Raw genomic sequence first — 26843 nt, forward strand, 5'->3', positions numbered from 1 at the left:
TTTATCTGATTTTTTATGTTTAATGTTGTATTGGTTTCAAAGTAATTGCCACATACAGGAAAATAGCACATTAATTAATCTCAAAAACAAGCAAAACACCTTTGTTGGTAGCACACCCAAGATAATGAGCACCAGTGTTATAAGCTCTTAAAGATTCTATAAAATAAATAAAGCAATAAAACAGAAGTCTAAAAAATATTACATATCTACAAGTCAGTCAGATTTAAATATTCTACTGCCTTTTCCCACATTTCATAGTAGAATTTATATTTTGGGTCAAAAGAATGAAAGTAAAATTGTTTTCTTGCCTATTAATGCAGAAGATAAAATCGTTTAAGCTACTACTGTGCTAGGTTTACATATAGAGGTGTTACCTAAAACATTAGATAAATGTTCAATAATACTTTTCCAGAAAGGTATTACACATGGGCGTGAACATAATATATGGAGAAGTGACCCTTCTTCTTTTTTTACATCTCCAACACAGATTTGACACATGACCTTTGATTATAACCTTAAAAACATTATTTACTGACTTGAATCCAAAAACAAACTTAAACTTAAATTCACTGTGACTTTTATTCTCGCTGCTATAATGTAAAATGCTATATTTATACAGGATTTTTTTTATTATTATTTATTTATACATTTTTATCTTAAGTAAAAGAATGTAACGTTATGATAAAATGTTTTAGAAAGGTCAATAACCCACTGATATATGATATATTTTTGTTGTTTGTTTTGTTTCATAAGAGTGACGTCATGCAGGCTCGTGTGAATGAAAAAAATGAACGTGAAACTTCTCAGAAATGGATATTTGTGGGTTACTTTGAAGAGTTGCCCGTTTGGTGGCCATTTTCGGAGATCGTGTCCACCACGGTCGCTGTCTTCACACACCCCTGTCTCTGGGTTCGCCCATGCAGGACTGTCTGTGGTGGTGCTGCTGCTGCTGTCGTAGGGAAAAAGAGCAGGCGCCTCATGCCGTAGACCAGCCGCCCCTCCGAGCCTCTCCGCGCCCCTGAGCCCGCACGGTGACCCGGGAATAGCTGGTAGAATCAAGGCAGGCTGTTTAACCGTTAGTCAGGTGTTGGCTTTCTACTCTAAGTTATCTGTTCGGCTACAGTACGGTAGTGGAGCACTAATGGACTCCAGAGACACAGCCCCGGATAGCTGGGAGCAGGAGGACGATGTGGAGGCCCCGGACACGGAGCTGCAGTCCGCCTTCACCGGCCTGAACGTCAACGCTCCTGAGTTCGTCCCTTCCTTCATCCCCAGAGGAAACGCTGGAAGCGCTGGGCAAGACGGTAAAGACTGTCACAGGGCTCGAACAGACGGGGTTCAGCGCTGAACGCCAGCCTGCGGGTTCACTGCTCTGGCTAGCTAACCAAATGTTAGCATTAGCTAGCTCCGAGAGGTGGGTAACCTCTCGGAAAAATCCATCCCAGGTTTTTGTACCAACTGCCTGGGTGGCTCTGTGTATAGCTTAGCTGCAGCAGAGCCGCATAGGCAGTTGGTACAAAACCCTGGGATGGATTTTTACTTTGTGGCCCTGGGTTACCCACCTCTACTCCAAGAAGGATGTCGCTATGGAGAGTGTTAGCCAGTTAGCTAACAGTTAACTTAGCTAGCTAAGACGCCGCGATAAACAGCTGTTCACATGAAAACAAGCATTTTAAGAGATAAACCAGCCTGTAGGAGAGGACAAAGTGTAAGAAATAAAATGATAACACTCTTATTCGTCTGTATAATAAATGTCCAGATGTGTCGTGACACTACAGGCGTGTAACTTTCTCCATTTATAGCAGTGGTGGAAATAAGCAGCTAGCTAAGAGTTACCTTAACGGGCCAACAACAGCGTTCATTCTGAGGCTGGCTAGCTAGTTCACGTAGTTAACATAGCTAGCTAACAGCTAGTCGTCATTAGATGTAGTGCTGTTCTAATAAATTTATCTATTTAGATAATAGTATGGTAGTTAGTTATACCAAGTCTGTTTTCAATAGTGGAAAATATTAGCTGAAAGCTAGCTAGGTTTGTAGTTAACATCACAGTAGTGACAAACAGGTGTTCTGTCGAGTTATGCTACCCATCGATACGTGCTTCATAAAGGCACTGCGCATGCGCTGACGTACACGTTTTCATTATTTCTCGTGTTTTTTTTAAATAATAATACACCTGGACTCAGTCATTGCACAAACGTGTAAATGGAAATTAATAATATTAATTAATAATTATTAATAATATTAATACTTATCAATAAATTAATAATAACAAATACAAGAATTATTATTTAAAATATTTATTATAAATATTAAATAAAAAGACGAAAGCTGTATGTAATGACTTCTCATTGCCATAACTTGACCATGATACAGTGCTTTATGCTATACAAATATACTAACGCTACCTCTACTGGGACTCCTACTGGGAACATGCTCTAATATAAGTTCTTCTTTTGTATATTTACAGTTAAATATACACTAGGGTAGCATGGTTTGACAAGGTAGCACAACTCGACAGAACACCGGGTTAGTGTTAATGTATTGCTGGATAAAGCTGATCTGTGTAGTTTGTGCCACGTAGCTAAACAGTATTGTTATTTAGTCTAGCTAACTTGCTATTAACAGCTATTACTTGAAAGCTAATTATCAAAAGCTAATATATTCTGTGGGAGGGAGTTTCATGGTTTGGCAGTGTACCTACAGTTGAATGCAAAAGTTTGGACACCCTTGTTTAGTAACTGGCTTCATAAGACCTCCTACAAGAATTGCATAACCCTGTTATATTACTCCACTATCTCAATCCACATGCTTCTCTCACTACATACATTGGTTCTGTATCTCTCAGCTTGTCAACAGACCCTTGTGTACAGCTTTAATAAAGAATAAATTGTATTTACTGCAGTGGTGCAAATGTGGATTACACTCTCCAAAGCACAGGGAGTTATTCTCTGTAGATGATTTGTTCACCTATTTATACCTAGAAAAAAGCTACAATTTAAAGTAGCCTCACACCTTTTGTGCTTTTGTTATTCTGTGTTTTGACGGTCTTATACATAGTTGTGTATAGAATGTTCTGTTCAAATCAGTGTTTTATTGGTCAAACACATTTAACAGCATTACTACTACACTGTTACAAAAGCTGTCAGTTTATTTGCAATATGAACTGAGTAATTGCATTGTATTTCTCCATAGGTACAGATGCAGTTGCACACATGGAGATTTCGGAACCAGCAGGTGGGTGTTCTTTTATTTTTAAAAATGTGTATATAGATATTTTTCGCCTGTTTTTTTTTTTATCAGCACAGGCAAGTCACAGTTGTCATGTTCCTGCTGGTTGAGGTGTTGCTGTACTGTTTCTTCATTAATGTTAGTTCAACCATACAGAGGCCATGTGGAGACTGTTACATCATCCTTGCTGTGCACCCCATGTGTACTCAAATTACATGCATTCTCTCCACTTAACTTGTGCAAGCACAGCCAGCTACATAGTGAGTGAAGTCATCCGGTTCACAGCAGGTTTATCTATCTGTAACCAGGATAATGTGATGATTTGGCCCATGTTTAGTATCTTCTCACATTGCTTCTGAACAGAGGGAATCAAGGAAAATAATTGTAAAATACTTTGAGATACATTTTGTAGACTGTCCTCTCAGTAATGAGTGCAGTTTAGTAAAAAGCACAGCTTTAGGCAGGTTATTGAAGTGTGTAATTCCAGTGACCAGATCACAAGCATGTTGCTTAATCTGTTGCCAATGAAACTCTTTATCATAGCATTGTTAAAAAAAGTTTAACCGAACATGTGGTCATCACTTCAGCTCAGAAGAATAGGTATTCTGGCTGACCCAGGCAGGCCTGAGGTCAGCCAGGGCCAACCTGTCCCGCGGGATCAGGAAAGCTAAGAGGCTGTACTCAAAGAAGATTTCCCAACACTTCAGTGACAGCAGAGACACACAGAACCTGTGGCAGGGTATCCAGTCTATCACAGGCTATAAACCACATCCACAGACCTGCGACAGCGACACGTCTCTGCTGAACGACCTGAATGGGTTCTTCGCAAGGTTCGAGCCACTCAACAACACACCCGCCCAGAAATCCATCCTTCCTCCTGGTGACCAGGTGCTGACGCTGTCCCCAGACAGTGTGAGGAGAGCATTCAGCAGGATCAATGCTCTGAAAGCTCCTGGGCCTGACAACATTCCTGGCCGTGTGCTGAGAGACTGTGCCTGGGAACTCGCAGAGGTTTATACTGACATTTATAACACCTCTCTGAGTCAGGTGGTGGTTCCCACATGCTTCAAAGCCACCACCATCATCCCTGTCCCAAAGAAGGCATCGCCATGCTGTTTCAATGACTATCGTCCAGTTGCACTCACCCCCATCCTCATGAAGTGCTTTGAACGACTAGTCATGCATCACATCAAGTCTTTGCTCCCCCCCTCCCTGGACCCCTACCAGTTTGCTTATCGGTCAAATCGCTCAACCGATGATGCCATCTCCACTGTTCTCCACTCAGCCCTCACACACCTAGACAAGAAGAACACCTATGTCAGAATGCTGTTTGTTGACTTCAGCTCAGCATTCAACACAATCGTCCCCCAACAGCTCATACACAAACTGGACAGTCTGGGGCTGAGCACTTCACTGTGCAACTGGCTGTTAGACTTCCTGACTGGAAGACCACAGGCAGTGCGGGTTGGCAGCAGCACATCCAGCATCACCACACTGAACACAGGGGCTCCCCAAGGATGTGTGTTGAGCCCCCTTCTGTTCACTCTGCTGACCCACGATTGCACACCAGCACACACCTCCAACCTCTTCGTCAAGTTTGCGGATGACACGACGGTGGTGGGTCTCATCAGCAACAACGATGAGTCACACTACAGGAGCGAGGTGAGCCGCCTGGCCTCCTGGTGCAAACACAATAATCTCTCTCTGAACACAGAGAAGACCAAGGAGATTGTTGTGGACTTCAGGAGAACTCACACACTGCACACCCCTCTGTTCATCAACGGAACTGCTGTGGAGAGGGTGAGCAGCACCAAGTTCCTGGGTGTGCACGTCACAGAGGACCTCTCCTGGAGCACCAACTCAGCGTCACTGGCCAGGAAGGCAAACCAGCGTCTCTACTTTCTCCGCAAGCTGAGAAGAGCTGGAGCCCCCACCCCCATCATGACCACCTTCTACAGAGGGGCCATCGAGAGCATACTGACCAGCTGTTTCACCGCGTGGTACGGGGCCTGCACAGCATCCTGCCGCAGGACCCTCCAGCGCATCGTGAGAGCAGCTGAGAAGATTGTTGGCACCTCTCTCCCCTCCCTTCAGGACTTGTACAGCTCCCACCTTTTGTCTCATGTATGTCTATTTGTGTCCCTGCTGTATTGTACACATAGTGTCTCCCATTCTCCTTTATTATATCTATTATCTGTACTTGCTGTAAAATTGGGAAGGAGAGTAACGTAATTTCAATTCTCTGTATGTCCTGTACATATGCAGTATTGACAATAAAACTACTTGACTTGACTTGACTTGACTTTATTTGAAAGTTCAGCATTAAAGCAAACCTTTAGTATGATTATGATGATTAAAAACAAGCAGTCACTATGTTTAAATATCTATGCGATTTAGCTAAACCAAAGGTAAACCTTCACAAGTTTTATATGCCAAACATTATTATGCAGATGGTGGTACTGGAAGATGTGGCCAAAATTGACATGACAATGTATTTTTTATTTCAGTCGATACAATACAATGTTAATGTTCACATGAACTCCTATGCTTTTCTCCCGCCACACCTGACACAGAAAAGCCAATGCACCCCTACACAGATCATTTCATCCATTTCTGAAATGATGGTGCTTTATTTAATACATTTGGTTTGTAGGTTGCAGGTGAGGTGGGATGGTGATCATCCCTCCAGCATCCTAACCTCACTAAAGCTCTCGTCCCTGAATGCAGTTTATCATTAATGTCAGTGACTTTTGCTGTGTCCGCATAGCTGCTGTGGAGAACGGAGAGACTGATGCCAGCACAGCGGAGACATGGGAAGAGAAGGGGGAGCCAGATGAGGTGGAGCCTGGAGGCGGACCCATGGAAGAATGTGGAGCTCTTGGGGATGAGGCCCAAGATGAAATGATGGAGGAGGATGAAGAAATGCCTGTTCCCAAACTGCCTCCTCCTCCCCCAGATGCCCCCAAAAAGGAGCATGTTAATGTGGTGTTCATTGGACACGTGGGTGCGTCACTTTACAGCACCACTTTACAGTACATGCTATTAACCAATTACAGCCATAACTGTGATTGCTACTCTTTTAATTGACTCTCTACACTCTTTATCCCTTTCTTTAGATGCAGGAAAGTCAACCATTGGTGGTCAGATAATGTGAGTAAGAATCTGTTGAACCTAGTGTTGAAAAAGAGGTGCATGGTTAAATTCAATGTATTTACATATACACATACAATGTATATAATTAATTGTGCCATATTGTCTTTAGGTATTTGACAGGAATGGTGGAAAAAAGGACCCTGGAGAAATATGAAAGGGAAGCGAAGGAGAAGAACAGAGAAACATGGTACAAATACTTTGTAAAATAAGTTATCGTAAATTATATTAAAGTGGCATGACCCAGCCAGGGTGTAAAATTTTGGTATCCTTTTCCGTTCTGCATTTTCTCTTTCACTAAATCTGCTTTCTTTCATGTCCGCACAGAAATTTTACTCCCATTTATCATCAGATAGACTGGTTACCAGTGTCTTTTCAGAATAAATAAAAGTTCTTCCTTTGGGTCCTTTATTCTTATATTTTACTTTGCACACTCATGGCTCCATTATAAATACGTAACATGTTGTATCTGAATGACTAAATCCTTTTATTTGTCTTTTATATTGTTATGGACATTAAGGTCTCTGGCTTTTTACTGACATGTGTTTTTTGTTATGTTTCACTTGAACTACACTGTCCCCAAGGTTTCCACTGGTTCCGTACATATTTGTAACATTTCAAATGTGGATAAAAAGAACCCAGAGTCTTTTCCGTATATAATGTTGAGCATAAATGAGCCATTAAAGTCCCTGGCAGTACCGGTTTCTAGGCTTTCTTCGGTGGATGTTCTTAAAAACTTAGACAATACTTAAATACTTAGTGTTCTTAGACACTTAATCACCCCTTTATTTCTTTTAGTTGATTTTTTTAAGTAAATCCTTCAGTTCTGTTTAGTATAACTTTGGGGTTGTAGAATGACTTGAGAGGTTGTCTTTTTTTTGTATTTACTTAATATTTCTGTTTTGTCATTAGTTATACTAACATGTTGAGTTCTGTCTGTTTACAGGTATCTCTCCTGGGCATTAGACACAAACCAGGAGGAGAGAGACAAAGGGAAGACTGTGGAAGTAGGAAGAGCCTATTTTGAAACAGAGAAAAAGCACTTTACCATCCTGGACGCTCCCGGCCATAAAAGCTTTGTACCCAACATGATCGGTGGTGCCTCACAGGCTGACTTGGCAGTGCTGGTTAGTTTCACAACCTATTTATTTTACTGGTAACAGCTTTTTAGTATAGCTGTGCTGCTGTGTGACAAAATACACTTTCATTTTGGTAGTCAAGTTGTAGTTTACATTTCCCTTTTCCTTCATCTTGGGTGGTCTTTTGCTAACTTTCTGAGCCAAAAAGATTATTGATTCATAACTCATTCAACTGCACTGTTTCTGTGTTAGGAGAATCTAGTTAATTTGTTCTCTCGTTTTTCGCTTACAATGTACATTTAGCTAAAATGGACTTCTCCACTTTGGCTCTGTCTTGCCAGGTTATCTCTGCCCGAAAAGGGGAGTTTGAGACAGGCTTTGAAAAGGGAGGTCAGACCCGTGAGCATGCTATGCTGGCCAAAACTGCTGGAGTCAAACACCTGATAGTTCTCATCAACAAAATGGACGACCCTACTGTGAACTGGAGCTTGGATAGGTGAGTAGAGTGCAGTGACTTGTAGAAACATAAAGGAATAGTTTGATATACAAAATACATTTACTTCTCTAGCTCTTTAGTCAAGCAATTAAAATACAGTTTTGTGTCTAAGATTAGCTTGTTACCGTTTGCACTGTTTCTATGAGGCTAATGTAGGAAACAAATAAAACCTTAAAGCTGCTGATTAAAAAGAATATTCAGGCTTTAGGATGACAACTACTGTATGAACTGTATTTCGGGTTCATTTATATAGAAGTATCTTAATATAGAAGTATTTTAGTATCTAAATATATATAAAGAAATCTTAAATTAAAGAAACCTCATCATGAGACAGGAATATTTTTTTATTGTGTCCCATGACATTTGCCATGTCCTATGGAAGCTAAAGAACGCTGCACTGAATTGTGGGATATGCATGTGAGTCGCTTGTCTGTTCCCACGGAACATTTTATTCAGATGACTCTAGTCACAATCATCATTTCCCTCTGCACTGTCCTATGTGGGTGGTAATGCTTCCTATGATGTATTCACAGGACATGTGACACTATGAATTAAGAAACAATTAATGGCTGCACAACTTTAGAAATGCAATGTCTCATACATCTGGCACCCACTGCTATGCCTTGTGTAAACTTGCCATGAGCAGCTGGACAGTGTTTATCCTCACTCACTAGATAACACCACACAACCTATACAGGTGTGAATGTTCCCAAGCTGTCCCCTGAAATAACATTTCCTGATGAATTTACATCCTGATATTCTTTCATTTTTGTGCAAAACTAAACTAGCAAATTAATAAACACATCATAACTGGCTAACAGCAACAGTGGAATGTTAATGTTATTACTTACCTGCATATTTGTTTAGGTATTAAGGCATTGGGTATTTACTGTGTGGTTGTCAATATCAAAACATATTAATAGAGTACAGTCATATATTTTAAAGCATTTTATTATAAGTGTGCTACCAAAACTATTTTTTTTTCAGATATGAAGAATGTAAAGAAAAATTAGTGCCATTTCTAAAGAAAGTGGGCTTTAACCCAAAGAAAGACATCCACTTCATGCCCTGCTCTGGGCTAACTGGAGCCAACTTAAAGGAACCTTCAGATCTCTGTCCCTGGTACACGTAAGTGAAGCTTCTATTACAAAAAAAATACTCTCTATATAAATGTAAATATAAATATATATATATAAATAAATAAAACTATATATAGATAAAACATTGTGTTTCTTTTGTATTTAGGGGGCTACCATTTATTCCACATCTGGACAGCTTGCCAAACTTCAACAGATCAAGTGATGGTCCTCTCAGATTGCCCATTGTAGATAAGTACAGGGTAAGTTGATCATAATTTAATTGTATCAGATATGATTTGTAGATATGATTTTTGACATCAAGCAGACAGTAGACTACTGAAGAATTAGAATTAGAATTTTTTACAGATTTCTTTTAATGTCACACAGATCTTTCACAGATTTGTCAAGACTGTATGGACATGTCAAATCCAATCTTTTTAAAATAGACTGAATGTTCTGTACTCCTAGTAGTACTGGGCAATATGGCTAATAAATACATGAAAAACACATATCTTATGAGAATATGCTTGAGATTGTGATATATAAAAACAATATTAATAAAAACCTTAAAAAATTAAAGTTAAAGTATCAGTATTCGTTCATAACACCAAAATCATAGCATGCTGTTTTAATGATAAACTAAAACATATGGCAGCTGAATATCATTCCTCCAGAAACCAAACATTCACTACACAAATGTCGCGTGCACATTCTGTTTTTAATTAGGGTTACTTGAGGGTATAAGTTAGGAAATACAAAGCTAATGTAATGGGTTGACATTTAAATCAGGTAAACTGACTTGACTGTGATAAGTAGAAAATAAATGTTGTTTATTCTTTCCTATAATTGTTTGAATTGTCTTATTATTTTTTTGTACAGGACATGGGCACTGTGGTCCTTGGAAAACTGGAATCAGGAACTATAAGCAAAGCACAACAACTCATCATGATGCCAAATAGGGTACGTTTATTAATACAATAAACCATATGAGGTTTTGTGTTAAAGCGATTTTACAGCACATTACCTTCAGTAGTTAATGACTGTTGTACTACAGCAACATAATAAATGATAAAAGGGGCTTAAACTAATTTATGTTTCACATTAATTATTGGGATATCAAACAGCATTATCACATATTGGCCTTATTTTACTCCACTAAGTTGCATAGTTTCTGATAGTGTTAATTGGAGCATCTTCAACAAGCTATTTTACAGTGGCTATTTTTGGGGGTTGGATCATACAGTTAGATTTTAAAACCAGAACTGTCTGCAGTAAAAATGAACGGTTTGTCATCATATCTTACGTCAGGCATCTCTAGAGTTTAGGATCTGTGTGAATGAGACATGCCGTGTGACATTTTCACAGCACACTGTGGAGGTGCTGAGCCTGCTGTCTGATGAAGTAGAGACGGACGATGCAGGGCCTGGAGAAAACCTGAAACTGCGCCTCAAAGGCATTGAAGAGGAGGAGATTCTGCCTGGCTTTATCCTATGCAATCCTGAAAACCTTTGCCACTCAGGGCGCACGTTTGATGCACAGGTAGAACACTGACTGTAGTTGCTTGCTGAGCGAGGAGTTATATTTTTGTTTCATTCTTTCTCCTCTGTCTTTTTTTCTCCTCTACAGATTGTCATTATTGAACACAAATCCATTATATGTCCAGGTTACAACGCAGTCCTACACATCCATACCTGCATAGAGGAAGTGCAGATAACGGTAAAGAACTTGTCCCTTTCACCGTTTAACATGTCAGGGCTCCAGAATAATTTTTCCACAATTATCCCAAAGCTTTTGTCAATCCTTTCAAACTGAAATTAGTCAATGTAAAAAAATATATATATACAGCTCTGGAAAAAAATAAGAGACCACTTTAGTTTCTGAATCAGTTTCTCTGATTTTGCTATTTATAGGTATATGTTTGAGTAAAATGAACATTGTTGTTTTATTCTATAAACTACAGACAACATTTTTCCAAGTCCAAATAAAAATATTGTCATTTAAAGCATTTATTTGCATAAAATAAGCAATGGCTAAAATAATAAAAAGAGCTTTCAAAATCTATATAAATAATGCAAAGAAAACAAGTTCATATTCATAAAGTTTTGAGTTCTGAAATCAATATTTGGTGGAATAACCCTGGTTTTTAATCACAGTTTTCATGCATCTTGATATGTTCTCCTCCACCAGTCTTACACACTGCTTTTGGATAACTTTTGGTACCTTTTCTGTTCAAAGGCCTTAATCTGTCTGGTGGACAAGAAGACGGGAGAGAAGAGCAAGACACGCCCTCGTTTTGTCAAACAAGACCAAGTATGCATTGCCCGTCTCAGAGCGGCGGGAACCATCTGCTTAGAGACGTTTAAAGACTTCCCACAGATGGGTCGGTTCACTCTGAGGGATGAAGGTAAGATCTCGGATAGCTTGATCTTTATTACTAGATTCCCACCTGTAGCTAAAAATTATGTTATTACATAATGCTACCAGTGCTGGCAGAATAACATTGGCTAAACATTTTTGGAGAAGAACGCTAAGGTAACATCCTCATATTTTCAGATATAAAAAAAAAATGGTAATAATCATTCTAGAAAAATTATCCCCAGAAGAAAACACAGAGGTTAAATCCCAAATTACACACTGATTTCTATGTAGTGTACTAAAGATTTTAACTGTAAATTATATATTTATAATAGAATAGCATTTACATTCATAAATATGTGAAATCTAAAATCTAGTGGTAGCTTTGCAGTATTTTTATGCCTAATGTAATTTGCTAAATAAGGGTTTTGGAGGTACTTAAGATTCATACAAAAATTCCGGTTGGACTACCGGTTGTAATACCCTATTAATTTGAGTCAGAGAGACGTGGCTTAACTGCAGCTTGTTCAAAATGCAGCTGCTTGTCTTCTCATTAGGAGATAAAATGTAGGGAATATATTAACCCAGTGCTGCCCTCTTTTCACTGGCTGCCAGCGAGATTCAAAATTGATTTTAAAATTTTATTGTTGACCCACCAGGTTGTACATAATGAGCCTCCAGCATACATTACTAAGTTTGTGTTTTCCTAATAATGCAAGATTCCCTAAGGTCCTCCAACCTGGGGTTACTGATTGTTCCACAAGGTAAACTAAAGTTAAAAGTGTAACTGGGTTTTTGCAGCTTGTGCTCCATGAATTGAAATAATCTTCAGACTCAGCATGAAATATATATATATATATATATATATATATATATATATATATATATATATATATATATATATATATATATATATATATATATTTGTAAGGCACTTAAAATAAAGATTACTTACTTAAAGCTTGCCTTAAAGACACAAATACAATGCCATAGCCAGCCACACCTCCAGGCCCATCTCTAAATGAAAACGTGTTTAGAGAAGGATGTACCTAGATAAACTAATCATGCCCATTATGGACCATTAGCTGTAGCTATCTTGCTAATGAACTTCTAAGTGCAGCTTGTCTGATGTGTCCTATCCTTTTTATCTCTGCAGGTAAAACTATTGCTATTGGCAAGGTGTTGAAGTTGGTACCAGAGAAGGAGTAACTGACGTCATATAGACCCTTCTGCTGCTCTCTGGATCGAGGAGGAGGATGCAGCGGCCTTCCAACCGGATTCCTCCACTCTGCTCCATTCTCTTATTTGCAGATAAATCTAAAAGTAATAAGAGAAATCAGTTTGAAAAAGGACAATACGAGAATATGTTTTAGAAAGAACAATATTATAGAAAAAAAGCTCAGTGTGACAGCTTTCTCATATTGAGAGCTCAGCTATGCCACTCATGTAGCCCCATTTTAAAAGCCAGCCCCCTTTCCACTGGCCTAGATTTAATGATAAAATTGATGCAGTTTTGTTTTAAACTTCTGGCTTTTTAACTGCCTTCTAGTTTAAAAAAACTTATTTTAATAGTTACTTTGTTAACAGTCCTCAAGCAGCCTGAAACTGGTCATGTAAAGAATGGGGATTTTTTCTAAAGGAACCTCCGAATGGTCACTAGGATCTAAGCTCATGTTGACAGTTAAATAGGGGGTCTCTGCTCACCCTGCCCCTGTTGACCTTACCAGAAACAGGCTCCATGTGCTTAATAATCAGTGGCCAACGTTGCCTTCTTTTCAGATACTGTGATGATTTACGGTTTCAGACTGGCTGTGGACAGTGAGCACAGAAACTGCATGGAGCCCTTGAAAATGTGTTTATACAGGTAGTCACATCTGAGTCATTTTCATCCTCTTCTCGATCGGATTTTCAGAAACATCATCACATCTGTGGTTTGGACCATGTGCATGCATTTCAGTCAGTGATCAGAAAGTGGTGTTTTATATAAACCCCCAGATCCAATCAACTATTAACGATCATTATCAGCTGCTGTCTGAATGTAGCCAATCAGAATCACACTCACGACAAAGACCACGCACATTATAACCAGAAATGACTTACCCTAAAGAAATAGAGAGACAAAAAACACTCAAATACAAAATAACTGTGTTGGGTCACACATGCCTTTCAGGATCATGCTCCTGTTGGAAAGGTCACCGTTAACCTTCCTGAATAATAAAATCATAAATTGGTCATCTCATTCTTCTTGTTGCCTTCTGTTCCTACTGCAGCCTTGAAGCGGGGCTGTGTGTTGGTTGGGTGTTTTTGCCTTGTTTTTTCTTTTTTTTTTATACATTTAACAGCCGTATTAGTAAACAGGGGACATGAATTGAATGTGCACTTAAAGCAAACAAGTGAAATGTATTAAGATAAGATCTAAGTAGCCTGTAAAAGAACACAAGGAGGTTTGAAATTACATGGGATTTTTAATAATGGTTAAAATATTTTTTCTAAAAATCAGTTATATCAGAATTATTATGATTTGATATTTTCTTGGGATAATTATCTTTAAACATTGTTCTTCTGGGATAATTATATCTTGATAAGTAAAGAAATGTAACTGTGAGAGACATTGTAGATAAAAATTGACACCTTAAGTTACCCCTTCTGCCCTGTAGATGGCACCAGTGTGTTATTCACCGTGAGATACCTGTTAATGGGTATATGAAGATGCATATAGAAATAATTTATATATACAAGAAAGATTCATTTCCAATAATACGATTTTTATTGATGTATTTATTTTATTTTTACCCATTACAGAATGTTTTATCTCGTGTAGAGCAGTCTATTCATCAGATACATTTATTAGATTTTTTTTATTTTGAACATTTGACAGTATGTGTTTAAATTGTATTTATTAATATTGCTGCTGGTTTGTGTGACCAAAAATAATTGAATTAAATGGCTGGAGATCAGGCAGAATTTCTGAATAATTCTTTACAGTAAAATGTCATAGATTTTACCACAAAAAAGTCTACCTTTAATGAACTAATTTCCATAATTTAGTGCTTGTCCACAGTTGGTAAGTGATAAGATATTTACTATACTATAATCTTATCTCAGTAGCTAGGCAGGATGCATTGAATTGTAAAACTCAGCCCGTGTGCAACATTACAGTACAGTTACTCTTATGACCAGAGATGTATAATAACGAAGTATAACTACTTCACTAATGTATTTAAGTACTGAAATGCTGCATCTGCAGAAATATTACCTTTTTCTTCTACCTTCACTTTTACTTCAGTCTATATTTTTTATAAGCCTAATCCTTTAACTCTGACTTTTATGTGCTCGTTATAATTATAAAAATGTTAGAAATCAACCCAAACCCACATTATCACTGCCAGTGATAGATGCTCTGCACTGTGACTGTAATGAAGCTCCTCATCATCGAGCAAATCATGAGATCAAGCTGATCTTATAAGAAGACCGTGTTGCTCCAATACTGCCTTTAACTCTGCTGCCTGCATTTAGAGAACACTGGAGCTTTTATTAGTTTGTTTTGAGATGGAAGGCCCTTAAGAGTCAAATGAAAAATAAATATATAACGTGCCAGATCCTGAATTCCACACAAGTATATTTGTTTCTGCATGTGTAACACAAATAATCCTGGAATCACTTATACAAATTCAGCCATTAAAATACAATTATTGTACTGCTAAGGTGCACAAGAGGGTTAACATGAAAAAAATTAAATAGCTTCATAACTTCTCCAAGGAATAACAACTCCTCAATCCCTGCACTAACTGGGCCTCTATATAAAGTCTTAGCCCCTCCCTCCAGGTCAATCCAAGAAGAAGCTGCAATTAACTAAATTATCAAACATGTAAACCTGATAGTGAATTAAAGGCTATAAACCCAGATATTATAAACACTAAAGATTAGGATAGACACTAAAGCATAAACAAATAAATGTTCCTATCAAAATATGTCAGAAACATGAGGCTTCATTATAAAACCTCCCTGCCCTAACTACAGGAATGGTATGTGCCACACCTAAAGGCGGAACACTCTCTTATAAATAGCAAGATTGGCTCAGCTAGCTCTGTTTGTGAGTGTTGTACTGCTGCTGCTGCTCTCTGTATGTATTTCAATGCTTAGCTTTCAGGTAAGAACTGAATAAAAGCTCAATTAAGTAACTCTTGATGGATTGTGTGTTTATTTTCTTCTTCTTCTTTTTTTAACAGAGCAGGTAATATACTTAAAAATATAAAACTATATATTGTTTTTTTACTCTATGTTTAAATGTATTTTTAGGTAACGTTAAATAATCTTGTACTCTTACTCAACAGAGGTCTGAAGGCAGAACGTCTAATTTTACTGCAGTAATATGTTTCATTTTGAGTATCTCCACTTTAACTCAAGTGTGTAAGCTGTGTATTTTGTCCCCAGACAGTTAAAACATTTGGTTTTAGAATCTTATACAGCTGTTTATAAGCATGTTGAGTGACTTCAGAAAAGAGACATTACAAATTAACATTAAATTGAGTTTAATTACTGAACACAATTATATATAATATAAACAGGCCTTAATTTGAAGACCATGTTCTATTTAAAATATTTACAACCCTGTTTTTTTTTTATTAACAATCCATTAACATGATTCAAAATGTAAGGGATTAAAGTGATGTGCAAGTAATTAAATTCATTTTAGGTGAGCCAGTTTGACTGGCAATCACGAGGGATATGCAGTACACGAGTTCTGACAGGTCAGGCCTAGTTTTGGGTTACATGTCATTTTGAATGGAGAACCGTTATAGAAAGGAAAGTATAATCCAAAGCTAGGCCTTGTGGTCAGTTCTGGTACAGAAAGCTAATTATTTTTTAATTACCAAATTTGCATAGAAATGACTACAAAAATATTAAATGTAATTGGTATGTTATACATGCAGGAAAATATTTGGGTTAAACTCCTAAAAGAACTTGAAAGAGCATTTTTTTGCATCATGCATGCCGGAACCATTCTTTTCTGGGCATGAATTAAGTCTTGTCTAGACTACAGAACATTTTGAATACACTACTGGTCAAGTTTTTGTACTCATTTTTTGTAATCCAGCAGCAGTGCAGTACGGTTCAAACAATCTGCCTTTTTTTGTATCTTAGCAATGACCCCTACTGCACTTCACCTGTCTGACTCTTAGTATTCTCACTGCTAAAACAGATACTCATTCCAATGTTAAGCTAAGCTAAAGGCTTTCCAATGTGGGTCAGCCAGACCTCTTCCTGTACCAGGTTTCTCTAGTTTCAAAGAGTTTAAATGGCAAAAATAAACTGAACAAACTGGGGCTGTTCTAAAATTTCTGACCAGTAGTATAATCTACAATTAGGCTTAATCCTTGTTTGATTACATTTACCCAATATATCTCATTAGTAAGAGGTTTGAGCAAAAACAAACACCATGAAATGAAGGCCAATGCAGAAATAGAAAAATAATTATATTAAATACGTATAACAAATTAAAATGTGATTAATCTTATAAATAAACGTAGTGAACAAAATTTCACACATTTATCTTCTGCTTTAAATTCTGCAGTCCACAGATAACTCTCAATCCTCATCAAAAGATTCCATCGGAGTCTTCAGCCCTTTACGCTTCAGTTTGTCTTTGATGATGGGGAACCAAACCACTGCAACCAGAATGAACATCAGTCCTATTGACAGAAAGACCGGTCCCAGAACTTGGGGAACGCTGTTCTTCTCACTAGAAACCAGTGACAGCGCAACACCTGTACACAACACCAGGCCTCCAATGACCAGCACAAATATGGGTTTGTGGTAATGGGACCAGAGCGGACGCTCCACCGGCCCAGAATCCTCTGCAGGAAACAAAGGACTCTGAAAAGATTTGACCGTCTTCAAGTCTGTCTGTGGATCCTCAACACTGGAGAGCATCCTTGATGTTGACCTTCACACACATAAAAAGGGGGTTATACAGATGAGTCATCTATTAACATTGAAGAAAATGTTACATTAACTGATAATTTATCATTTGAATATAAAAAAATCTACAAAATGTGTAACTAGCACATTACTGCTGTTCAAAATGACACTCTAAACACCACACATACATCTATACATTTTTAAAATGCTCATATAAATCACTGCAGTGTTAGCAGCATAGTTTAAATTTCATTCAAAAAAATGTGTAACAATATTTTTCAAGATTTACTCTGAGGGAACGCATTCTTACAAAATATAGAATGCTTACTGTACCTTTTATATAGCTTACATGGAAAGTGGGTTGTTGGCCATATCCACAGTGCTGCATGATTAATTTGAATGAATCCTTTAAGTGGCTAAATACCACAATTAGTTTTTTTTTATTATACGCTGGGATAACAACCACTTTTAAAAAAGGTCCATTTGACAGCAGTAACATCACAACTTCCACTGATTTCTTTTCAAGGGACTAAAGACACTTGCTGCATATTTAAAAAAAAATCAAACCGGTTGAAACAGGTTGGACACAAGCATAACAGTGTTTAAGCTGGGAAAGAATCTGACGTTTTATAAATATGTGTGGGCAAAGGTCTCAAGTCACATTTTTAAAGTTTTTTCACATTTTTCTGAAAACCTATATATCTATATTCAGCTTTTCAACATATTTAGGTCAAAAAGAATAGGCTAACAATTCATTGAGCCTAACTCAAGAGACTCATTAGCTCCCTAATCTGGCACAATTTGAGACACAAATCCTAGTCTTGGTCTAGTCTGCAAATATAGACTGTATACTGTAAAGAAGAAGATATTTAACAACCCTTTTATGAGCTAAAGAGTGGTTTGCTGGATGTACAGAACAGAAGATAGTCCAAGACCAGTTAAAACCTACCTTAGCTTAAGATCGTCTAAAGACTTACCTTTCCCAAAAATAAGTGACTCCTGAAGATGTTCTGGCCACCCCTGTGGTGAATGTGAGCATTCAGAAGAGTTTGCAACCCCAGTACTGAATGGGTTACCTCTCACAATGTTGAACATGACAGAGGGAGGGGCATAAAAAAGCAGGACTGAGCAAACAAAGCTGCTCCAAGTTACATATCTGTGTCCAGTGCTGAATATATTGTAAATCAACATGGAAATTATGTAAAAAGTCAAGTTATTATAATTAGAAGACAGATCTCAACTTTACGCACCTGTTAAAAATTACAAATAAAAACAATTGGCACCAAACATTTAGGTCCGTTTGTTTCAACTCAAAATTGTTAATATTTTATATACTCAAACCCATAACAATAGACCACAGCTCATCCAAACTGACGGCCCTTAATAGGCTATCAAACAGAAAATGCAAACAGCAGCTGATCCAACACAGCCTGAGGCTCCAGTCTGCATCAGACAAAGCCAGTAACTCTACACCCACAGGTCTATGGAAGCTATAGTAAACAGTGTGGAGCTCTCTGGCTCTCCTGAAGGGACATTAAGTCAGGAGCACAATTAGACATTCAGTAACAGTCAGGCACAGTAATCGAGTACATGATGTTTATTTCTTTTCTTGAAGCTACAAAATAGCCTGATAGAAATTACAGGTACAAATAAATGGCAGGTATGAATCAGTCCTTGCCACAAACACTTAACATGCCATGAACATGAGGAATACAGGAGAACATGAGGAATACAGGAGAACAGGGGGTGATGTGTTAATGAGGGAAAAAGAAGTCCAAACAGCCATTTTAGACAGAAGGCACTTTCTTTTTTGTCTGTTTTCCTGCTTTTTTGCCAGGTTTTCTCTGTCCTGGTCTGGGCTTCATGTTTCTTTTGCCTGCAGTTGGTTTTGGAGCCTTTTTCGGTCCTGCTTTGGCTGGGGTCTAAAAACACAAAATGAGAACATTTAGAAAACCTAAGCACAACACTTTGGGGGAACAAAACAAAAAATAAAACACTGATATAAAGTGGATTTCTTTTGTACTTTTTTTTTTTTTTTTTTTACAGATAGTGCTACACTAAATTAAAGCTATTGAAAACCTTTAAGTGAGAACTGGCCTTTAATTTTTGGTTTAATACTTTATAAAAGTAATTTATAAAAAAAAAAGCTTAAGACAGAAGACAAAGGGCTAAACTAGTCTTATGTAAAACCGCACAGTCAGTTCAGAGGTTGACTGTACATACTGGTCACATGAAACTATTATATAGTTTCTATATTATATATTAAACCATTATAATCACTGTTTCAGTTTTGTACTTTGTACAGAACTCTAAAGCCTGGAGTCCTCCTATTGATGGATAAGTGGAAACTGATGCAGAGTTAAAGTTTTTCCTTTAAGGAAATATGCATCAACAACTACAATCATACACACAATAGCAAACAAAGTTAAAAAAAAAAAAAAAAGAACTCACGCTATGGTGCACAAAAATAATCCTCATTAAATATTTACTGAGCGATTTTCCTGCTTTATTTAAAAAAAAAAAAAAAAAAAAAAAAAAAAAAAAACGGTACAGCAGTGTTCTTAATTTTGCTGTTAACACTGTATTTTCAATGCTATCAGCATACCTAAAGCTACTCTGTTCAACATCATTTCCACACAATACACCACAAAGAACATGCAAAAACATGAAGGATAATTCAGTTTAAAAAAAATTACACAGGTTTTGTATCAAAAATCTGTTTTTATGATAATTCTTAATCAGTCTGTGTTATGAGCACTGACCTCCATCTTAATCTTTTTGACTGGAGTCTCAATGGGCACGAGCTGTGGGATTTCTTCATCTTCAACATCGTCGGCTTTTTTTCCCGGCTCTGCTTTAACGTTTTTCTTCTTCTTCATCTTTAAAGGAGTTTTCTCCATGCTCTTCCTCTTTAATCCAGCTTTCTTTTTGTGTGTTTTCTTTATTTCCTGTGTTCCCTGTAAAAATGAGAAGGTCAATGTAGTACAGGTTAATTCTGCACTCAAGTTAATGCTCCCTCACATACTATATAGGCAGCTTTATAAAGAGATCTTTATATTTATTTGAGCTAAAAAAAAATACACTGATGACAACTTAGTCTTGTGCTTAGTGTTTGTTCATTTGAGTAAATTACACTAGGATATTGTACATTAACTGTGAGGTCATTCCAAAAAAGCTGAATTACTAAAACCTACACAAGGATGGAGAATGAATCACTAATATACACGGTTACACTGATGTGTAGTCTTACCTTGGTTAATCCGGATTTCTGCAGCTCCTCCTCCAGCAGGGTGAGATGACTCAGGTCAGAAGTATAAATTGGAAGAGCAACAGAGGTGTGACTTTTCAAGTGAATGACTTTAATGCATTTTCCTTTCTGCAGGAAAAAAGAGAAAATGAAAAATGAAATTCAGAATCAAAAATTTCTATCAGCCAAACATGGTGAATAGTGAAGTCTATGATAGTGTACATTTATAGTCTTAAACCTGGTCCCTGCTTTAACACAACAAATTTAACTTAATGGACTGTTAATGATTCTGGTTTATTATATATTGAAAAATATTGTGATACTGTAAGCATGGCAATATACTGCTATTGCTTAAATTTTATAAAATAACAGTTTACATCAAAAGTTAACTTAATATGAATTTTTATAAACTTTTTCAACACACAATGAAACCCCAATCTTTATATGTAAACTGGAAAAAAACATATTTATGAAAATCGAATATATTGTGATACTGTACGCAAGGCATGAAAGAAAAGTTAAATGTTGGGATGTAAACTACTGATTAAGAAGTTCATTCTATTTGAAATCTGAATTGCAAATTGGGAAAACCCTGATTCATGTCCTTAATAAATGGTAAAATACTGTTTTATTGTATATTGCAACTTATTATATACTTACCATGTGCATCTTTGATGAAATGGTGTTTACTGTTGTGACTATGTTCTCAATGACCTCATCCGTCGTCATTCCTGTGTGTGCTACACGCACCATGCTAGCAAAACAAAAGGCAATCAGTTAATGAGGACGACAAACATCAAAATACAGCAGCGTTTTATGTAAATGGTGATGTACCAAAAGCTGTAGAGACAAGCTGCCACTGGAGATAGAGGCTCGTCTGGACTAACTCTTGATTTCCTCTGGCAACATTTTAACCCTTCTCCAGCACAGAAGCAGCTGGAGAGAGTTTGCAAAAGTGCCCACTGCTGATATTGAAACAGCAGTAGTAGATAGTAAAGGAGAATGTTTACCAGCAGGAGCCTTTCTTTGTGACTTTGAGGGTGGTGCCCTGAATGAGGCGCTCCATGTCTCTGGCTATGTGTTTGCTTTCCAGATCTACTGACAGCGGAACCCTGAAAAAAAAAACACAATGAATCAGGTCAGAGAGACAAAGAGAAAAGCAACATGGAATTATCTGACTAATGTCAGGCCTGAAACTATAACTTCTGGATAACTATAGCTGATCAAAATACTTAAATTATGATGCTAAATAAGATAATAAAAATATAACTAATTATTTCTGGTTTCACAAAGCAATCAAAACGCTGATTACGAATCACGCAATCAAACAACAATTTCAAATGACTAATCTCAAATCAGGACATTACTGGAAAGCCGGAATAGTGCTATTTATTTACTGACAACCAATCAGAAAGTAAGCTAACGATAATTTGCTTAAGAATAGTAAAAGTCCAGAGTAACTTTTACATTATAGACAGTATTAAAATGTTTATGCTGAAACCAAAAACACAATACAGCATTTGCTCAAATACCAAATATCAAACAATGTTTTGATTTCATTTTGCCAATTGTTCACCACAGAATTAATTAAATTGCCTGCATGTACTTTTATCTATCTTTTCGAATACATTTTTAAATATTTATTGAACATTAATTTTAATACACCAGCAGTCAAACCAACAAAGCACATACACATTCAACCAAATCATTAATTTACTTCAGCGGTGCTATTCTAATCATAGATTAACCTAAGCAGTGCTACTTAAGTGACATCTTTGATGACTTTTATGGTTAAATATTTCCTAACATAAGAGGACACACTGCCAAAAATATAGCAATAATAAGGAATAAAAATATTTTATTTTGGTTTTCTTATGTAGCTGACCACCAAAAGTTTTTTATTTCAGCCTTATTTATTATTTCAGCCTAATAATTTTGGTTGACAAATATTCTATGCACTTCTAGAACATCAGTGGGGGAAATTGAGCGAATTATAACTCGCAGGTACGTAATAAGTACATAACTATATTCCAAGTAGTACTAATCATAGCCACAACTGAGGATATATCAATGGAAAATTCCTGATAATTAGTACAGACATTAATAAAACACCATCAGCGGTTTAGAAGTCAACTTATATGTATAGTCTGGACCTCAGAACTGCAGTTTTGCAAGTTTTTGTGAGATTGTGGGAGAAATTAACTTTGCTGGTGTTTTTCTTTATTTTTTAAATTAAAATCTGTAAAGCAAGCTTTAAGACAGTAACAGCTATTAATAAATTGTACTGTAATGTATTAATAAAGTGCAAGTCAATCAATTTAAGCAGGAACTTCAATCCTACTTCTTCCGTTCGTAGAAATGCTTCCCAATGTGGGAGGGTAAACGACGCAGGATCCGAGCATCTGCAAGGAAGAGGTCAAAATTGCCCAGAAGTCTTCTTTTGGCTTCGAACGGCTTATATTCTGTCTTCAGGGCTTTAAAAGGAATCACCTATAGAGTAGGAGGAGAAGAGTAAATAATCATATCAAACTGACAACTGAATATTGCATTTTTTACATTCTGTTAATAAAACCTGTGTGCATCCAAAACATCTTTTGTTTCAAAGCTCGTAGAGACAAGATCCGACAGTGGCGGATGCTCGTCTGGATTTAACTCTGATTCACTCTTGCACTGTTTTGACCTAAACTCCACCACTGAGACAGGTGAGCAAGGTTTGCTAGAGTGCTTCTATAGCACACATTTCACTCACTCACACATGACAGACACATGCACACTACCTTGGGACTATGTTTCAGGCCCCTCTCTGTGAGTAATTTCTTGTAGAACCTCTCAGTCTGCTCTGCACTCATGTTAGGTTCATCTCGGGTGAAGAGGCACACCTCAGCGGAGTCCGTATGAAGCCCATAAGGCAAGGGACTGCAATAAGAAGTGAACAGAGCATTTGTTAGAAGGAGTTTTAAATAAGCTTTAAGACTGATTAGTAACTGATAATACAGGATGTATTTTCTTTTAAACATACATTGAGTTTAGACCTTTTTAAACAATCCTAATTTGTACATACAGAAAAATACAGAACATTTGTACATAGAGACTGAGACTTTCGAAATCCTATTAACTAAACCAACCATTTTAACTGTGGCATGACAGCAAAATGATTATAATAAACACAGGTCATTATTGATATTTGTATTATTTAGACCCTCTCAATCTACTTATATTTGGGGATGCACCAATGAGGGAACTCCAGACAGATGCAGACAATACACATTTATAACTTACAAATACTACACATTAGGGGTGGGCAATATTATATCGTATACAATATATTGTGACAAAGAAGTATTGTGATATTAAAAATCCATATCGTGATAGAGATGTTCTGTCTTAAAAGTAGTCTATTATTTACTGTGAAGGTTAAAGTGTATTTATTGTATAATTGTTTTAGTTTGCAGTTTATATGCATGCACTATAAATATTATGCAATATTTGTATTCTGCAATTTTTTTGCTGCATTATTTTAATTTATGCTATATTATTTATTTTGCCACATTATGATTATGCTGTTATACTCTTATACTATATTTCTGAAATTAATTAATTATTTTTCTGTTTTCCTATATCGCTAAGTATATACGCTGAAATATCGTGATATTATTTTAGAGCCATATCGCCCACCCCTACTACACACCCTGCATTACCTTATAAGCTTAAAACTAATAAAATGAATTAGTTTAAATTCATTTTAAAGCAGCGTGGTCAGTCCAGATCACTTGCAGTGGCGCTGCCAGCGTTGCTTGGTCCCAAGTATGTTTGGAAACATTGGCTAAATCTAAATGATTCTAGAAAATAAAGCAATTCTCAGCAGATACCAATATTATTTCGATATCACCACGCATCTCTACTTATACGGTCATTTCAAATATTTTTGTAATTTCAAGCAACTGGAAGCACTAAGAATGCATTACTGCAGTAAACACGTTAATGTTAATTACTGATTGTAAACCTAAGAGGGCTAGATGGACCAACAGTGTCCATCAATGACAGAAACAGAAATATAAAAACTTACATGCGGATGTTCTGATCTTGTGCGGGGACCTTCCATAATGTCAGGAGGAGACAGATCTGCTGACTCTCGTCCATAAAGACATTCTTGGTGGAGGTGCTTTTTAAATAAGCCTGTAGCGCCTGTACAGCCTTCTTTACCTGCAAATCAGAGAGCACGGTCACAACACACACATCACTGTTATCTGATCCTTGAACTTTAACTAGTAACTATTATCAGGAGAAACAAAAACAGCTTCTGAATACCAGCATGAGCAGAACTTTGTCAGATTGTTTATAAGTTATAGGTTAGAGGCTTGTACACAGAACACACTTGATTTCTGACTGCAGTAAATCTAAGAAATCCAGTTTGATGTTCCATTGTATGTTTGTTATACGATTGTTGAAGACAATATAGTAAACAAAACTAATATATACTTTTATTACAAGTAATAAACACTAATAAGATTATCATACAACTACCACGATTAAATCCTTATACATAGAACATAGGGCCTTTAAATTGCCGGTCACTGCATAAAGCAACACCGTGACAAAGGGCTGAGAGTTCAGTCTGTAAAGGAGGTCGGAGAACTCTGAAAATTGCACTAAAAAGTTTTAAACCCTTTAAGACTGGCGCAGATCTCTGTGGCGGGAAAATTAGGTTATGCGTTAAAAAAGATCAACATTTATTAATAATTATAAGCGTAGCTGGGCTGATCTAGTGATCTCTGCACTGGAGCGACCGGCTCGTGTATAAACACGCTGGTTAGCAGGCTAGCTAGCCCACCTAACTACAAACACTGTTCAAACCAGTTTAACACTTTAATCACCGGCAGAATCAGCCGCGCGCGCACACACCACACTCACACACACACCGGGAGATCAGTAACTGAACAGTCAGATAGACACACGTAGAGATTTTTACCTGAAAACTGTCGAGGTTGATCTTCTCTCCTGCTGGAGGCTCCATGGCACACGTGTGGAAGAACGAGACCACGCATGCGCGACATGCGTCATCACGTCAGCCTTCTCGCACCGACGCAGAGTTATTACGTAGCCGGTTCTCTGGTCATAAGCAGTGATGGGAAAATATGTAGTGAAGTAAAAGTGGATGTAGGAGAAAAAATAATACTCCAGTAGATACAGATACAGCTTTTTAGTACTCGAGTAGCCAATAGTGAATAGTTCTACTTCATTACTATACATCTCTGATAAGCCTTCAGATGTTTGCTATTTAAAATGGAAAACTGTCCCAATTTTTTAATGGTCTCAAACGATTTAACTCCACATTTTATGGACACATATATATAAAAATAAATAAATAATATATTCTAAACTTAGCTATAAAATGTGCACAGGTATATTTTAGGGGAAAAAAAGAAAAAGAAAACTCGACTTGATAAACACATGTTCTGTTGTCCCTGTAACAGTGTTCCCAAACCCTGGTTCTGGAGACGCACTAATCTAAGAAATTGTTTCCTCAAATCCAGCTGATCTTATAAAAATGTGCATGCGCCTGATTTTACTTTCCCTCCGCTGCCTGCAATTAAATATGCAAACTTTTGACTGCTTTTTGTAATAACTCCATAACAATACCTGTACTTTTACTTTCAGCGCTTGAGTAATAATAACCTACTTGCAATACTTAAGTAAAAATATATATTTAGTACTTCCACTTAAGTTAAAAGCAAAGCTTTGGCCAGACTTACACCAAATGACTTGTGACAAGTGATTTTCCCAGTCAAAGGCAAGTTTATGTAGTTATGATTTTAAGTTTCTATTCAGGTAACTCTCATTTGGATTTTATTAATCAGTAAAGCTTGATTAAATGTGAAATTCATGCCATGTAAAATTGGTTATGCAGAATTCATTTGTAATATTTATTATAAAATTAGAGAACAATGCAAAATAGAAGCCTTAGGCTGGATGTACCATCACGGTGAATGTGTGTGTATAAATAGTTTTATTATCTACTGTGCAAACGTTTTAGGCGTCTAAGCACATTGCTCAAAACCTCAGCATATTTTATTTAAAAAGATGAAAAAGTAACATACGAATGGCAATTCATATTCTGTGAACTAGTCTGAACAACAAAGTTTAGTTCTAGATTTTTTCCTGGATGCCCCAAACCACCATAAGGATGTGTTCAATTCCATCAACAGCTCATTCTGCCGTGATTTAACGTGAATTAAACCAGGTTTTATATGATAACTATAAATAATTCTAAACACCACGAGGAGAGC

The 26843-nt window shown here is 37.0% G+C and overlaps 3 protein-coding genes across 3 annotated transcripts in view; 1 reads left to right on the forward strand and 2 right to left on the reverse strand.

Annotated features, from left to right (window-relative positions):
• maff (v-maf avian musculoaponeurotic fibrosarcoma oncogene homolog F) overlaps positions 1 to 26843 on the reverse strand; it is a 255539-nt gene that overhangs the window by 24277 nt on the left and 204419 nt on the right. The window lies entirely within an intron of this gene.
• Positions 803 to 13626, forward strand: gspt1 (G1 to S phase transition 1). The gene is made up of 14 exons (XM_022669225.2): positions 803 to 1304; positions 3193 to 3234; positions 5996 to 6232; positions 6345 to 6378; positions 6491 to 6568; positions 7325 to 7505; positions 7799 to 7953; positions 8941 to 9081; positions 9199 to 9292; positions 9912 to 9992; positions 10398 to 10571; positions 10659 to 10748; positions 11268 to 11436; positions 12544 to 13626. The coding sequence occupies exons 1-14, from the start codon at positions 1142 to 1144 to the stop codon at positions 12594 to 12596; spliced, it is 1692 nt and encodes a 563-aa protein (XP_022524946.2). The 5' UTR covers positions 803 to 1141; the 3' UTR covers positions 12597 to 13626.
• On the reverse strand, positions 18892 to 25640 carry rsl1d1 (ribosomal L1 domain containing 1). Its single transcript, XM_015606342.3, has 9 exons — positions 25526 to 25640; positions 24623 to 24759; positions 23334 to 23472; positions 22898 to 23046; positions 21567 to 21668; positions 21217 to 21310; positions 20560 to 20685; positions 20072 to 20266; positions 18892 to 19231 (listed from the first exon to the last, which is right to left on the reverse strand). The coding sequence occupies exons 1-9, from the start codon at positions 25568 to 25570 to the stop codon at positions 19097 to 19099; spliced, it is 1122 nt and encodes a 373-aa protein (XP_015461828.3). The 5' UTR covers positions 25571 to 25640; the 3' UTR covers positions 18892 to 19096.

Source organism: Astyanax mexicanus, chromosome 15, assembly GCF_023375975.1.
Source record: "Astyanax mexicanus isolate ESR-SI-001 chromosome 15, AstMex3_surface, whole genome shotgun sequence".
In the NCBI taxonomy this organism is placed as follows: Eukaryota; Metazoa; Chordata; class Actinopteri; order Characiformes; family Acestrorhamphidae; genus Astyanax; species Astyanax mexicanus.

Excerpts from the sequence above, each read along its gene's own strand:
- gspt1 (XM_022669225.2), top strand. The coding sequence starts at position 1,142 with ATGGACTCCAGAGACACAGCCCCGGATAGCTGGGAGCAGGAGGACGAT. Across the intron at positions 9,082-9,198 it reads GATCTCTGTCCCTGGTACAC|GGGGCTACCATTTATTCCAC; the intron begins GTAAGTGAAGCT and ends TTTTGTATTTAG. Across the intron at positions 9,993-10,397 it reads TCATCATGATGCCAAATAGG|CACACTGTGGAGGTGCTGAG; the intron begins GTACGTTTATTA and ends ACATTTTCACAG.
- rsl1d1 (XM_015606342.3), bottom strand. The coding sequence starts at position 25,570 with ATGGAGCCTCCAGCAGGAGAGAAGATCAACCTCGACAGTTTTCAG. Across the intron at positions 23,473-24,622 it reads CAAGATCAGAACATCCGCAT|TCCCTTGCCTTATGGGCTTC; the intron begins GTAAGTTTTTAT and ends TTCTTATTGCAG. Across the intron at positions 23,047-23,333 it reads GCCTGAAACATAGTCCCAAG|GTGATTCCTTTTAAAGCCCT; the intron begins GTAGTGTGCATG and ends CCTACTCTATAG.